The sequence below is a fragment of the Pelmatolapia mariae genome, linkage group LG12 (genome assembly GCF_036321145.2).
Source record: "Pelmatolapia mariae isolate MD_Pm_ZW linkage group LG12, Pm_UMD_F_2, whole genome shotgun sequence".
NCBI classification, from domain to species: domain Eukaryota; kingdom Metazoa; phylum Chordata; class Actinopteri; order Cichliformes; family Cichlidae; genus Pelmatolapia; species Pelmatolapia mariae.
In genome coordinates this window covers 22420249-22435294 of record NC_086237.1, presented here as the reverse complement: position 1 = coordinate 22435294, position 15046 = coordinate 22420249, and the positions used below count along the sequence as shown (strand labels likewise).

The following is a 15046-nucleotide window of genomic DNA, read 5'->3' as shown; positions in this document are numbered from 1 at the left end:
AACAAGCGTGTGAGACAGCCGGAGTAATGAGCCTGTGTGGAGCAATAAAAGGAGGGTGTGGCTTTTTACAGAGGGAGAGCAGATAAGCTAAGTTTGCTTTGTAGACAGGGCAGGAGTTGCAGTCCTGAACAGGCATTTTACCTTCAGTCAGTCGGACTGCGCGTTTCCACTTGTCTTCTCTCGGTCTTTTTTTTCCGGGAGTTTTTAAACACGACTGCGTGGTAGCAGCTTCCACCACAGAAGAAGTAAAACACAAGAAGACAGCTCCAGGAAAAACTTCAGCAGGCAGCCATGAAGGACAAAGTGAGGAGAGGAGGAGGAAGAAATCAAGCCAAGGCTGGTAAGAACTAGTCTGTGGGATATGTTTTACGTGTGCGCTCCTCTCTCTTTGGCACTTTCTTCCTTTTCGTGCTTGTGCAAGGGGTGTCTCCTGTAGCAGGAGAATGTGTGGAGGGTGAGAGATTCCAGCACTGTACTGCTGCTCTGAACATGGCCGGTGCTACTTTTCTGCTTTTACCAACTTCCTGACCACTTGAAGCATCTCCTGCTGTGTATTTTGCGCATTTGAGTGCCACACACGCATACACACGTGCTGTGATGCAGATAAAATCAATAGGAATATGTACACAGATGTGTAAGGGGCCATAAAATATCCACTTACAACCTTTTTAAGAAGTGAAACTCTACACACTTTCTTGATTTTTGTCCAAAACAGTTGCCACACTCTTGTGAGGACCTCCTAACGTGTTGCCACTCCCCTCGCACATAACATGGTGATTGAGTTAAGGTAGAATGTGCGCTAGCCTGTCACCAATTAAATTGCCCCGAGGGCGTTTTTCTTTCAAAAATGTCATTAATCTTTGAACTGTGATTGACAATTTAGGTAATTTCAAAGTACAGAGGAATGCAAATTACCGTTTTGCATCGTTACCATGAATGCGCTGTAGCATATACATTTCTTTGCTTCCTAGCTCGATTATAGTGCAAGCCAACTTCAGGAATCAATGCCAATATAGACTCTGTACAAGCTCCAAAAGAGAAGTGGAGGGGAGGAGGGACATTCTGACAACCAATCACAAACTGCTATTGTTTTGGGTGCTTTCCAGTTGCAAAGTAGTCCCAGATTGACAGCAAGAGTTGTGGCTGTGCTGCAGAGTGAATGAATGACAGTAGCCAGAGATAAGATCAAAGTTATTTTTGGCCTCTGCAATGTGCATGTTATGTTTTAGTAGCGATTGTGTGAATGCATCATTGCAAGCAAGCCTGATCCATCACCTAGGTTTTAGTTTTGTGTCACAGTTTGCTGCTTTTATCTACATAGCAGCGTTGGGTGTTGGCTGTCCCTTCACTCTGAGATGACATGTAGGCCGGTATGCAAATGCAACAGGTTTAGTCACACTTCCATTAGTGGAACACGCCAAGTCCTGTTCTCCCTGCAAGTGAGTGTAAAAGCTAGACACTCCCCATGTTTCTTTCTCTCTTTTCCCTTTCCCCTCTTCCTTGTATAAATTCACACTCTCCTTCAGGCACTCTGTTACATACCAACTTTCCATCCTAGCTCATACTTATTTTAGAGGAAATTAGTGGGAAGAACGTGATAAATGATTACTATTCCTTTGTTGTTTGACTCGGTTTTAAAAGTGGCAACTAAGCAAGAGAGTATTGTGAATGTTGCCCAGATTGAGTCCCTGCCTCAGCACGGTAGGTAAAATACAAAAGGAAGGCAATGATTTGCAAGTAGTACAGCAAGAACGTGCCAAATGTTACAGCTGAGAAGCTGTAATCTTTCTTTTTAGTATATACTTCGAGCAAACCATTTCATAAAAGTCGGGCTCCTTTCCCACCGTGCTGCATGTGTCCGCTTCTTCTTAACAGCCCTGCAAGTGTTTGGGAACTGAGGGGACCATCTGCTGCTGAAAGGTTTTTTCATTCTTACTGCTCAACAGTTCAGGGCCTTCTTTGTCATATTTTTCTTTTAATCATGTGCCAGATGTTTCAGTGGGTGGCAGGTCCGGACTGCAGGCTTTTTCTGACATGCTGCTCAAATGGGTGCAAAAATATTGTTTGTCTCACTGAAGGAAGCAAGGCCTTCCCTGAAAAAGGGAATAAAATACTTCAACATAAATGGTGCCTTCACAGATATGTAAATCACCCAAACCTGATGCTACTTTTTGCTGTCCTTCAAAATGTTTGCAATCAGATATGATGATTAAATGATTAGCAGGTGTTTCACTCTGTTTTATAGGCATGTCAACAGAAGCTCAGCTGTTCTGGAAACTGACATGTTCTGCTCCTTTTGCAGAACTCTTGATTATCCTGTTGAATCTGTTCCTCTGATTTCTCCTTCAAACAGATGCAAACAGCGTGACTGTTGGAAGCGATGCTGTCAGTATTCGCCTAGATGACGTCACATCGTTTTCTGTAAAGATCCAGGGAGCAGGAGTAGAGCCCTTTGAGCTGCAGGTACTGACTCTCACTGTCTGTTCCTATTTTCCTTGTTTTGTTTTTTGTTTTTATTGTTTTTAAAGCGGTGATGGCTATTCTTGTAGGGTCTTTACCTTACAATATAAAGCACCTTGAGGTAATAATCGCTGTGATTTGGCACTATATATAGAAATAATATTGAAATTTAAAATTTAGCTGGAACTATGTATTTATGGTTTATAATTTTTATCCTTTGTTATATTTGCCACTGTGGATAATTCTGTATGTCTGAAGTTCTCCTCACAAGTAGATATTTGAGTGTTCGCAGATTGGATTTAACTGGTGTGTTTAAAAATTCATCTCTGTAGGTCCATGGCTTTTGGCTTGTTCAAGATGCAGTAATGACTCTGCTTTCGAGGAATGAGGTGTGCCCACGCTCCAACCTCGCACTCACACTAGCCGGGGCAACTCTGGATCCCCTTGCTCAACTGCAAAACATCAAGGGTCTTAAAGCAGGTGCCATCCTTCGCCTTGTGGAAGGTATCATGTTTCTGTTTTTAATAAGCTGTCTTTGGCAACCACTCAACAATTCTTACATATTGGCGAATTTCTTATTAAGTCAATTACTGCCTGTTTTATTTTGGTAATTGAACCCATTTACACATTAGTAACATTTTACTTTTTGAGGAAAAAGTCACAAAGTTAACCAAACGCAAGTGGAAAGGTGGGTTTTTTTTTTTTTTTTTTTTTTTTTGAGTTTTTAGCAGACCTCGAGGTTGGAGGGAGAGCATTCCAGAGCACAATTATTTTCATAGCTTGTTAATTTTAACAATAATCCTATCCATATTTTCACCACACTCTCACCCTTTCTCCTCCACAGACACTTAAGTCTATCTTGGCTCAATGTAAACACCTGACTCACTTTTTCTGAGTCATCACACAAGGGTTTATAGATGCAGAGATTTAGTTGTAATCTTTGCAACCATAAGTGCAAACTCAAGTATTTCGCTCTCACCCTCTAGCTGCTGAAACAATGTACCCTCGAGCACATTCCTTATGTATCTTTCTCAATCTCCGTACGGCTTGTTCTGTGAAAACGGGGCTGATCATTTTCAGGTGGTTATCAGATCTTTGTCGTATTGCTGAGAGTTTTATAATTGGTTGATCTAAATTTTCTGTTAACCAGTGCATGTCTTTTCAGAGCCTTACACTTTCCGCTCAGCCAGAGTGCATCTGGCTCGTGTGCTTGAGCTGCTGAGAGCATCTGGACCTCAGGATGCACTGAGAGAAGGACGCTCACCTAGCGTACTGGAGGCACTCACACATACACAAATACCAGGTAAACACACACTGTGCATTTAGACAAATTGTAACATGTACACCAAAAATGGCCTTAAACTCAGTCGAATCTCTTTGTTTCCAATGTAGAATCTAGCTTACAAAATGGAAAGAGCCTTAAGCGCTCTCTAAGCCACACAAAAACTGAATCAACCAGCCAGGATGGAGTGCTGCCTGAGTACCTCCTCCCCGGTTCCTCGGAAAGACCGCTCATGGCCCTGCTCCCACATAACTCCCAACCAGAGGTGCACAAATAACTGGACTCTTTTTATTTGTTTCACCTAAACACATTCACTAACTCTGCATCACTTTATCCTCATCAGGCCCCCAGTTACCTGAAGGACCTGTCTCTCAGCTGCTGGAACCCTCCTCCAGGACACAGGAAGTTGCAGGGGGACTTCCTGTACATCACTGCGGTTACAATGGAGGGGCGACGCTGTGACATCACATCCTGTCCAAAAGGTTTTTTCCTAAATAGGTAAAGAAATTCATTTTATTTAATCAAACTAATAATACACAACCCACAATCCTTATACTCATGTTGTACTTTGTTTTATTGTGGCCTTTGACACAAGCAGTGATGAATATTTCATTGGTTATTAGTAGCTCTGAACACTGACAGGAAAGACTTCAGTTATAAAGAACCTCTACTGGGAACAAACTTCAATTACATTGGAGAATTTATCAAAAATCTGAAGGTGTACAGCAAGGGTGTGCTGTCACCTGACCTAATTTTCTCTGTACTGTGAGTGCATCATCATGAGATTGATGGAATGACAGGCAATGTGGTTGGTGGGTACCTTTATTAATAACCTGAGGTATGCAGATGACGAGAATATCGCACACAGAACGGCTGAAGTTTTAAAAAGAAGACAAAAGCTCACTATGTAAGAATGACAAGCGAGCAAGATTGTGTGGACACACTATAAGAAGAGGAGGACTGGAATATGGTACATTGGCCTGCATTTAGGAAGAATCTGAGAAAATGTACCTCTTTTGTTTTAAGATAGAATTGGATGGCAGCAACAAGACTCAAAATGTGTGCCAACACCATGTTTCCCACTCTGTAGCATCCTCTCTTTAAACTCTGGAAACTGAGGCCAGCTGCTGGACATTTGTGAGAGGAGTGTTGTCCCATTTTAGCTGCTCAACAGTCCTGGGTCACCTTTGTATATTTTAATTTCATGATGCTCCAAATGTTTTCAGTTGGTGAAAGTGTATTTTGTATTTTATGCTTTATATTTGTATTTATTATTGCTCTTAACTCATTTTGTGAAGCACTTTGGCATGCCTGTGGTTTTTAAATGTGCTATATAAATAATATTGTATTGTAAAGATCTCAACTGCAGCACGTCAGCACCTGAACTCTGAAACTCTGAAGGCATGTTGTTGTAGCAACATGCTACTGATCAGCTTTTGATGATGAGTAGATCATGAGATATAATCAAAGTCTTAACAATTTTTATGTTGAGGAACATTATTCTGAAATTTTCCAGTTTGTAGATGTAGGGGTTTTGGGTTGGGTTTTTTTTTTTTTTGGGGGGGGGGGGGTTCCCCACACTAGTGAAACTCTAGTCAACTTTACTTACACTCTCTTTATACCCAATCATGTTGCTGACCTGTTGCTAACCTAACTGGTTGCAAAATGTTCCTCCAGCTATTTCGTTCTTAGTACTACCTTTTTTTTGTCCCAACTCTTTCAGAATTGGATATGTACCTACTTGTATGCTTTCTGGGCCAAGCAGGGCCAATGCACACAAAGAAAGAAAATGAAACGATCACATCCAAGTTGGTTTAATCATATTCTCTCTCTGTCATCTTTTGCAGGTCCACAGAGGATGTGTTTGATCCTCGTCCTGCACAGTCCTCTCCAGTTTGTCACTGTTTAACAGACTTGCTTTGTCACATTAGTCCTGCCTTCAAACAAACTTTTACCACACTCAAAAACAGGTAAAGACATTGTTCTTTATAGAGTGAGTACTGCAGTACTTTGAATATGCATCCCTTCCAGCCTTTCTATTGGCCAAAGAAATGTTTAATATTGCTTTGAAAATGACCAACTGAATCGTATTTGGAGTAAAGCAGCTTTTTCCTCTTTTTAGGCCCCTGCAACCACCAGTAGAGGTGATGCCTACACCCTACCACACGCTGAGTTGGCTCGGTCCTCCATGCGCTACACGCACTCACAAAAACACCTTCACCAGACTGGGAGTAGATGATCAGGCAGCAACACAGGTTGTTTATAGCAGAAGACAGTTGTTTTCCGATGGTTGCTGGCAGCAGTTTGCTGTTGGCAGTGATCCTAATTACGCATGCCTTTGTTTATACGCAGCCTCCAGACTGGAATGAGGAGCTACAAGCAGCCAGAGATCTTCCTCAAGGAAGTCTGGAGGAGAGGCTGCAGAGAGACAAAGCAGTACTTCAGGTATTTATAGAAGCTGTCATTTAGCTTGATGTCATAGCTTGTATTTGTCTTTTTTCATTCACTTTCATATACTCTTCATTCATTCCTACCTTTTTGCTCAGGTGAACAGTGCATTTGTGAGTGCTGTTATGCAAGGGGCCGAGACTGTGGTAGACGGTTTTGTTGAGCCAGTTAATGGAAACCCAGAGGACCCAGCTTTCCTGTGGGGTGGCCTTTTCATGAGCCAGGGGGCAGCAAGTGCAGTGTTTGGTGGTGAAAGGGGTCGCAGGTAAGTGCAAACTCCCTAAAAATGACAAGACGACCTGATGCCCTTTGCTTCTAATGGGATGTACGTATATAATCCATCCCATGTTGTATGATAAAATGACTCTTGCATTGTAGTTGTGCTTTTATATTGGCACTGATTATTTTTATCCTCGTATTTGCAGGGCTGCTCAGAGGCTGGAGCTTAAAGGTGTGCAGGCTTACAGTGACTTGGAGGGTCTGCAGGGGTTGCAGGGGCTGCACACTATACCCACAGCCATTGTTGACTACAGAGGGGTTCGCCTGTCTGCCCAGGGTCTGGCCCCTGGCTTGGAGGGCTCGGAGCAGGACCAGGGAACTGCTCCTGCTTCAAGGTACGCCCTCTGAAGCTGTTTAAGAATGTTTAGTGGTATTAAATTTTCACAGATTTTAATGCTGCCGGTCTCATTTGATCTTCAGAGGTTTGCTGTATGGTGTAAATGCAGGACCACAAGAGTCTCCCTATCGTAGACGGCTACTAGAACTGTTGGCTCATGCAGCCAAGTCCCTTTCGCTGCAGAGACATGTTGTCCTGGCACCCAACGGTCACCAGGTGCCCCTGTTCACCTCTGTGGATGCACAGGGGCTGTTGGGAGCTGATGGGAGGTTCTACTTATTAGATGTTTTCAGAAGTTTCCCAGCTGATGCCAACTTCTGTCCAGAGGCACAGACGGAAAGCTGCACAGTGACTGGAGAAGAAGAGAGTAATAAAAGCTGTAATGAGGATGAGAATAAGACTGACTGTATAAAAGAAGGTTGGCCAGAGGATTATCATGCAAATACTGACCTTCCAAGGAGTTTTCCTCATGGCCTCTGCAGACTGAGGCCAGAGCTGATGCAGGCTTTCACTCAACACAAGTGAGTAGTAAATCAGAGAAGATTTATTTTAAGTTTTCATGAAGCTTAAGTTTCTCTTTTTGTTTTTAAGACATTGCCAGTTCACTCAGCGTGTCAGAGAGTTGTTGGATGAAAATGGAGGATTTGAAGAATGTGCCACATCTGGTAAGAAGTGTTAGTAGTTCTTACTGAATGGACACTGAAATCATAGCTGTACTTCAGCACATTTTAAGTGAAGTTGTCATTTATTTCTTCTATTTTCACAGGTGACTCTCGAGCCACTGCTGCCGTCCGAGCTGCGTGTAAAGACGTGGGCTCAGTTAGTGAGATCCTGTTTGAGATGCGCTTTAATCCAAATGTATTTTCTCCAGGTATGCAGACTAACTACACAAGTCTGCTATAGCAGAGCTCTTATTAGAACGCATCATGACACGCTTCTTGTACAAATTTTAGGGGTAGCATTTCCTCCGGGGGAAAGCACATCAACAAAGCTGCAGGAACAGTTACTGAGGGAAGCAGCAGCTTTCATCATCACACACCAGATACCAGCTTTTGTAAGTCCAATCAGAGCTAATGTGCTCCAAATGGTGTCTTTTTTGAAAACAAACATGTTCACTATATGCGTGTTTGTGTCTGCAGTTGGAGGGTTGTTTACACAGCAGTGAGGCTCCAATGGACGGAGCTACTCTAAAAAATGCTCTACATCAGAGAGGCATCAACCTCCGGTACCTGGGCCATGTGGTCAAGGCTATTGCCCAGTCAGAACACAAGGAGCACCTGAGGCATATAATGGTTCGTTTAACTTTAAAAACTAAGCTTAACTCTCTTTATGGTGATGCTGCTTTCTTACATCCTCCTTCCTGTTTTCACCAGAGAACTGTCGTAGCTGAAATTTTTATTCGTTCAACAAGAAGGGTGTTCAACAGTTTCCTCCAGGTACTTTTTTTTTTTTTTTTTTTTTTTTTTTTTTAAATGTTCCTTGATGAGAACTGCAATTAATCACCCATGTTTTCACACCTTGGGTTTTTAAAAAGGCAGCAGGTGTGGTTTCCAAGGAATGAACTAAAGCCTCCATTCATGTCTCTGTAGGGCGTGGATGTGCCGAGTCTCTCCGCAGCAGTCAGTCACTTCCTTAGCTGCCTATTGGTTCCCCACTTCCCACCCACCTCTGTAGGAGAGGATACTAAGAAGAAGTCAAGACGGCGTGGCCGAGGGGCCGGGGCCTCTGAAAGCACACCCTGGAGCACACTCACGGGAGCTGAGCTATGGAACCTGGTCTGCCAGGATGCTGCTGAAACCTATGTCTCTGATAGCCTGGGGTGAGGGCATGGCCTTTGTTCTCCACATGCATTTATTATCTAATAGTGGATCAATTTGAGAACAACCTGTGTTTTTTGTGGAACAGCTCCAGTCCAAACTACCTGGTGGAGCACTACGGCCTGCAGAAGCTCTCCTTGCTCAGGGAGTTCTGTTTAAAGATTGGTGTACAGGTAACAGACATCTGAAATATGAATGCAGTTTTAAATTTGTCAGTCCAAGTGGAGGATATGGATATTAATATGTACATTTAAGTTGCAAAATTAGCTTTTAAAAATCAAATTCTGTATATTAAAAGGGAAAGGCACTTTTTAATCCTGTATCCACACTAGTTGAGACTGAGAGACTACTCCTTTGACAACCAAAACAAAGCTCCTATTGGTCCAGAGGACATCATCAACATGATCCCTGTTGTCAAGCACATTCACATGCCAACTGTGGATGCCTCTAAAGTATATCAAGCTGCACAGCTGTCCATTCAGAAGGGTAAGTCACAAGTCCAACTGCTGCAGACTATTGTCTCTATTTATTTATTTATTTATTTATTTTCTTCCCCGCAGTGTGAATTTACTGAAAAATAAGCTTTGTGTTATGATTGCAGGTCTGCTGGATCAGGCCCATGAGCAGTTAAAAGAAGCGGTTTACCTGTATGGTAGAGTGTGTGACGATCTGCACCCTGAGGCTGGTTATTGCCACACCTTGCTGGCCAAGGTGGCTTTCCTCCAGGGGAAAACTGCTGAGGTATGCTGACTGATCAACGATTTGTTTCCGTTAGCCACAAACATTAACATATAATAGAGGCGAAAATAATAAGACTGCTTTACTGGATTTTTGAAAAACAATTTATGCCACGTTTGAGAGAACACCACAGCATTAGCTACACCATATATACAAATTATTGGGCCACACCTTTTTAATCTTATAATTCAGATGTTTTCAGTCCCATTGTCACAGGTGTGTAAACCAAATACCTACTCATGCTGTCTGCCTCTACAAACATTTGGGTCATTCTAAAGAGCTTCCTGAATTTGAGCATGGTGCTGTAGTAGGATGCCACTGCTGCACAAGTCAGTCTGTGAAATTTCTTCCCTCCTAAATATTCCACCATAAACTGTAAGTGGCATTATTGCAAAGTGGAAGCATTTAGGAACCACAGCAACTTGGCCACAGTGTGTCAGACCACAAAGTTAGAGCAGGGTCACAAAGGCTCTGTTGACTCACCAATCGGCCTCTGTAAAACATTAACATCTGCACACAAACTGCATCAGGAGCTTCATGACACGGGTTTGTGTGGCTGAGCAGCTACTGTAGGTGTAAGGTGAAGGTGATCCTGTATTTTTGTTCATTTGGTTTGTCTCGTCTGCATTGCATGCTTCTTTTGGTTGATGGATGTAGACTTGTATGCAGACATGTATGTACTGCTCCCGCCCTAAACTGTTCCTTTTAATATAGATGAAACTATCAATTTCTCATCTGACTTTCTTTGTACTTAAGGCCCGCAGTGTCCAGCTGAAGGCAGTTGTCATCAGTGAGAGGGTGCTCGGCTTTGATCATCCAAACACGATTCAGCAATACGTGAGTATAGCTACACATTTGTATATTAGAGAATGTACTTTATCCAGTCATCACAAAGTCACAATTGCCATCGTTTTTGTATGTAGGCCCTCTTAGGTGTGTATGTGTATGCTGGAGGGGAGACCGCCCTGGCACAGAAGTGTTTCCTCAGAGCTCGTCTGTTAATGCTTACAGTGCACGGAGAAGACCATCCATACACAGCAACACTGGATGTAGGTTTGATGGACTTGATTATCACCTCAGTCTGGAATGCTCAGAAGAAAAGCTTTTGACAATATAATGAAAAGTGAAATGACTGTATGAAAGTGCTAACATTTTCTTCTTGCAGAACTGCCTTGGGCTGGTGCTAGCAGAAGATCAGACAGGCCAGTTCCTAAAGAATGCTCTGAGACTTAACACTTCCTTCTTTGGCCCCACATGTCTACAGACTGCTCTAAAGTAAGATGTGATTTATACTCTTGATAATATTTTGAATAAAAAGTCAGTGAGATGTCTTTTGTCTATTATCGTCTCTCCCCAAAACATGACCATGTTTCTCCCTGATTCCTTGTCTGTGCAGTCAGCACTTGTTGGCCCAGTGGATGTGCAGTAAGGGTGACTACAGAAGTGCTATGACACATGAGAAAGAGGCCTTGACTGCCTTTACCTCTCTGGTCAGTAAAAGTGTGAGGGAGGAAGTAAAGTGGGTGACTGACTGGATTTGCATGGACTTAAATGTCTCTTTTTTTTTTTTTTTTTTTTTTTTCTGCCCCCTCTTTAGTTTGGAGACGATCACCCACAAACACGCTGCAGCAAAGACTTCCTGTCCACCATAACCAAGCAAGCGGTGAAGGTTGAACGCACTCTCAGACAGGCAGGAGCTGAGTGCACAGAGGCAACTGTGGAGGTAGGTGCCTGAAAGCATACGCAACTCTCTCTTTCAAAGGAAAAAGTAAAGCATGCTAAACCCCATTGTTCTCCATTTCCCCCAGTGTCTCAGTCCAACATCCGACATTATTCTGGAGCAGATGGTTCTAGTTACAGGGATCAGGAACATTACACAGAGGTAAATATTCATAGTGGGATGGCATACCCAGTGTTAAAGCAACGTGACAATGCACGTCTCAAGAATGGACCCAAAAATGGACTTTAGAAATAGTGTTTTAAATTCTAGTTGGACTGTATGTGGCTCTTTTCAGTATTAGCATTTCTTATGTATAAACCCACTTATGACATGACTGTTTTCACAGTAATAGGTTCCAGGAGTATAAGCAGAAACATCTCGAGCTAAAGGCTGCAGTGGTGAAAGAGCTGGGACTAAAACTACCTAATGTCGCCTCAGTGGCTGTGAATGGAGGAGGGAAACGTTCAGACCGAGAAAAAGGATGTGGGAAGGAACCCGAGGGTGGGGGAAACCCAGCAGAGGATGCAAGCAAGTGCCAGCAGGACCAACAAGTAGAAGAAGGATCTCTGGAGAGCACTGGAAAAGTTTCAGCTAATGGTCATGTGATTGAGCCAGCTGAGCAAAACCAGCAAAAGGAGAAAACCAGTGCAGAAGGTGACAAAGCGGCCTCTGATAAGGTCAAAACGGTAAATGATGAGATGGAGTCAAGCTCAGGCGAAATAAATGGAAGGATGGACGTCCCTGCAAGCCCATCGGCCCTGAGAAGTGACGTGAGCTGGGCAGATGTTGTTTCAAAGTCCAGAGGCAAAGCTACAGCCGTAAATGGAGAAGGAGATGGCAGCACTGCCAATGAAACAGCTGAAGAATGATCACAACGCAAACAAAGAGTTGTAATAAAGTTTTCCAAAGTCACTGCTGTAAGATTAAAAACTCTTCCAGTATTTCCTGATGAAATTTGATCCAATGAACAAGAAGGACAGAATGACTATTACTTTATCCTGAAGATTTTACCTTAGTACTGACTCGGAGAGGGTTTAACCTTTTGTTTGTTTTTGTTTTTTCAATAATAAACTTTTTACCTTGGTGTATTAAAAAGTGTGCCTTCAGGTTTGTTTTTGGTTTTTTTATTTTTTTGTTTTTTAAATGCACTTGCATGACATGACTTTATATAATGTGAATTTTAAAACTCTAAACTCTATTCATCTGTAAATCAGGATGCATCTGTTCCAACGAACCAACCAAATTTAAAGTTCTATTTGTACACAGGTGAGCTGAAGCACTGGAAGGTAGAAGACTGTAAAATAAAAAGGCTTTTATAATATCTTACTATTCTATATAAAACTGAATCTGATTGGTTTAAACAGGAAAAAATACAACTTTGTCTTTATATACTTAAATTACCAATGTAACAGTTCAACCCTATGAGAATTTCCATTAATGTGATTATAAATAAAATCTGTGGAGTTGATAAAGTTACATTTTTGTAACATGCTAATGCGTGTTTGCTTGGTGGGGTGTGGAAACCAGTTTGATTTGAGCTTTGTGAGACGTTATTTTGCTTGAAGCAGCCATCAGAAGATGGGCACACACTGTGGTGTTTAAATAATGCCTAGTTTGCACTAAAGAGCCAAATAAGTGTCAAAATCTCCCAAACAACACAAGCCTGAATTGTAGATATAAGGCAGAACGCATCCATGTGAATTGTAGCCTCAGTTTCCTGTTCTTAGCTGACGAGAGTGACAGCCGGTGTGGTCTTCTGCTGCTGAATCTCACCTGCTTCAACATTGTGTGTTCAGATATGCTCTTTTGCATACTTTGGTTGTATCGTGGCTAATTCAGGACCAGATACATAAAATGTTACAGTTCTATTAAAGAATTGGTTACGGCTGAATAAAGTCAGACATTAGCAGGACTTGTTCCAACAATTTTTAATTTTTGTGCTTTTCTTGAATAGATTGCATGGTCCACAGTTCAAAATAATCCTTGTTTTATAGTGGGCCTTCATGCCCAGCCCCTCAATTTGTCACTGTTTGTAAAGAAGCTGTTTTAGCTCCCCTCCATTTTATGCCAGCTTTCTTTTGATTGGCTTCTGCTTACAAACAGAGGGTTTGAACAGTAAGTGGGAGGGGCTTCTGTCCCATACATCTGGAACTGACCAAATTAAGGTTCTCTGATGGTCTTAACGAGTTTAGGGCAGTCTGATACCTGAGGTTTTAGCTCACTGGAAAACTCTGAAACTTGGTTGATGTTTAATATGAAAACCCATCATTGTCACCATATATAATTAAGTAAAAGTACAACAGGTCCATTAAAAAAACAAAACAAAAAAACTTGTCATATGAATGACAACAGTCAATAAAAAATGTCCCATATCCATCTCCTGCCTCAGCTCCGAGTTTCCTTCAGTATAATCTCCAAATCAGGGCTGTGTGGGTACTGTGGTTCAGGTGACTCTGCCCAGGTAGACTGTGGGAGTCCATTAAGGCTGTTGGAAGGAAATGTGATGACTGCCGTGTCATTGAAGACGTCTATCAGATGAGATGGACATGCAAGCTTTCTCTCCACACTAAAATCCACAGCCTTACTGATGTAGCTGTAGTCTCGCTTAAACTCTTTCTCGATCGTTCTGTTGGGGAAACAGACAGATGTCAACTTCATCTCCACTGCTCTTGCTTAAACGTTGACTCCATCGTCTACGTGTCGTCTCATACAAACCTCTCCCTCATCCCACTGAAGCTGTTTCCGATGATTATCATCAGAGGGAGACCCCGTGCACTCCAGTTCTTCCACAGAAGGTTGTTGTAGAGGGCTTTCCCACAATGCATAAGGTAAAAAAATGTGGGTTTTTCTACCAAACGTTTCCCCTCCTGAACAATACAGACACACAGGATCACACACTGTTGCACAGTCTACTCCCCTAAACAATTTTGTAGTCCCCATTTTCAATATAAAATGGATAATAAATAATAATATAGTTGAAATTTGGAAGAACTGTAAAGTTTTATGTACTATATGACACAGTTCTCTTTAGTATATGCCTATTAACAGTGTTTCACTTAATTACCAGGACATGAGGGAGCAACAACTGACCTCATTTTCTGAGAGTACAGTCAGACCCAGGTCTCTCAAAACATCTCTCTCTCCAGAAGAGAAGACTGGATCATAGACAGAGCAGTCCTTTAGAGGAATCTGAAGAGATATTAACAGGGAGACATAGAATATGTATAACAAGCAGGGTCTGGTGTGAGTGTTTGTCATCTAACTGATGATGAAGCCTCCCCTGACCTGTCCTGCTTCCAGTAGAAGAAGCAACATGGCAAGCTGGTAGCGGGCTGAGACACAGGAGGCAAACGGACCGAGGCCATAACACACACACTCCAGCTGCTGGCATGTCCTGGGGATCCGCTCCGGCTGGTCCTCAGCGTCCTTGTCCGCTGGAGATTTTGAAAGAGATGCTGATGCCGCCACCAAGAGCTGCTCTAAAGGCAGAAAGACAATCACACACACAGCTGCAAGCCAGATGTTTGGTGGTAACCCCAACTTTCAAAGCAAAACCTACCCTTCCAATCGTGCCAAAACTCTTCGCATCTTAGTTCAGACCTGCAGAGGTAAAATAAAAGCAGAGTTATGGGACTGTGGTGAAGATGAGACGTCCGAGGTGTTGCTGCTGAGCTATACTTGAATTTCATACACGGTGTCTCTGATGCGTTTAACAGTTTTCCCGACGTCCAGCGACTCCTGGCCGCATGCTGCAGACACCTGAAGAGACTTTGAGCTCCTCGACGCACCTTTTCGTCGCCGAGCCACCTGCCACTCCCCTCCGGTGTCCGACATTTATGCTAACTTAGCACCAATACCCCTGCATATCATAAAAAAATAATAATAATCGTCCAATTATCAAAGGACGAAAAGCATTTTTTTTTCTTCAGTAGACAAGTGACCAACATGTGGGAATATTTTGGGTG

The 15046-nt window shown here is 42.5% G+C and overlaps 2 protein-coding genes across 2 annotated transcripts; one reads left to right on the top strand and one right to left on the bottom strand.

Moving 5' to 3' along the window:
* The first annotated feature begins 98 nt into the window (after positions 1–98).
* si:ch211-166a6.5 (clustered mitochondria protein homolog) lies at positions 99–12509 on the top strand. The gene is made up of 28 exons (XM_063489429.1): positions 99–340; positions 2354–2463; positions 2793–2964; positions 3626–3763; positions 3853–4007; positions 4086–4240; positions 5590–5712; positions 5865–5997; positions 6095–6187; positions 6289–6455; positions 6616–6804; positions 6890–7327; positions 7398–7471; positions 7573–7677; positions 7760–7860; positions 7946–8098; positions 8180–8242; positions 8396–8625; positions 8712–8796; positions 8956–9109; positions 9225–9364; positions 10118–10198; positions 10285–10410; positions 10527–10636; positions 10758–10851; positions 10959–11084; positions 11170–11243; positions 11428–12509. The coding sequence occupies exons 1-28, from the start codon at positions 292–294 to the stop codon at positions 11948–11950; spliced, it is 4161 nt and encodes a 1386-aa protein (XP_063345499.1). The 5' UTR covers positions 99–291; the 3' UTR covers positions 11951–12509.
* A 485-nt stretch (positions 12510–12994) lies between these two features.
* srrd (SRR1 domain containing) lies at positions 12995–15026 on the bottom strand. Its single transcript, XM_063489989.1, has 6 exons — positions 14773–15026; positions 14641–14681; positions 14367–14560; positions 14172–14270; positions 13797–13948; positions 12995–13707 (listed from the first exon to the last, which is right to left on the bottom strand). Exons 1-6 carry the CDS (start codon positions 14913–14915, stop codon positions 13467–13469), a joined length of 870 nt encoding a protein of 289 aa, XP_063346059.1. The 5' UTR covers positions 14916–15026; the 3' UTR covers positions 12995–13466.
* Between the last annotated feature and the right edge of the window lie 20 nt (positions 15027–15046).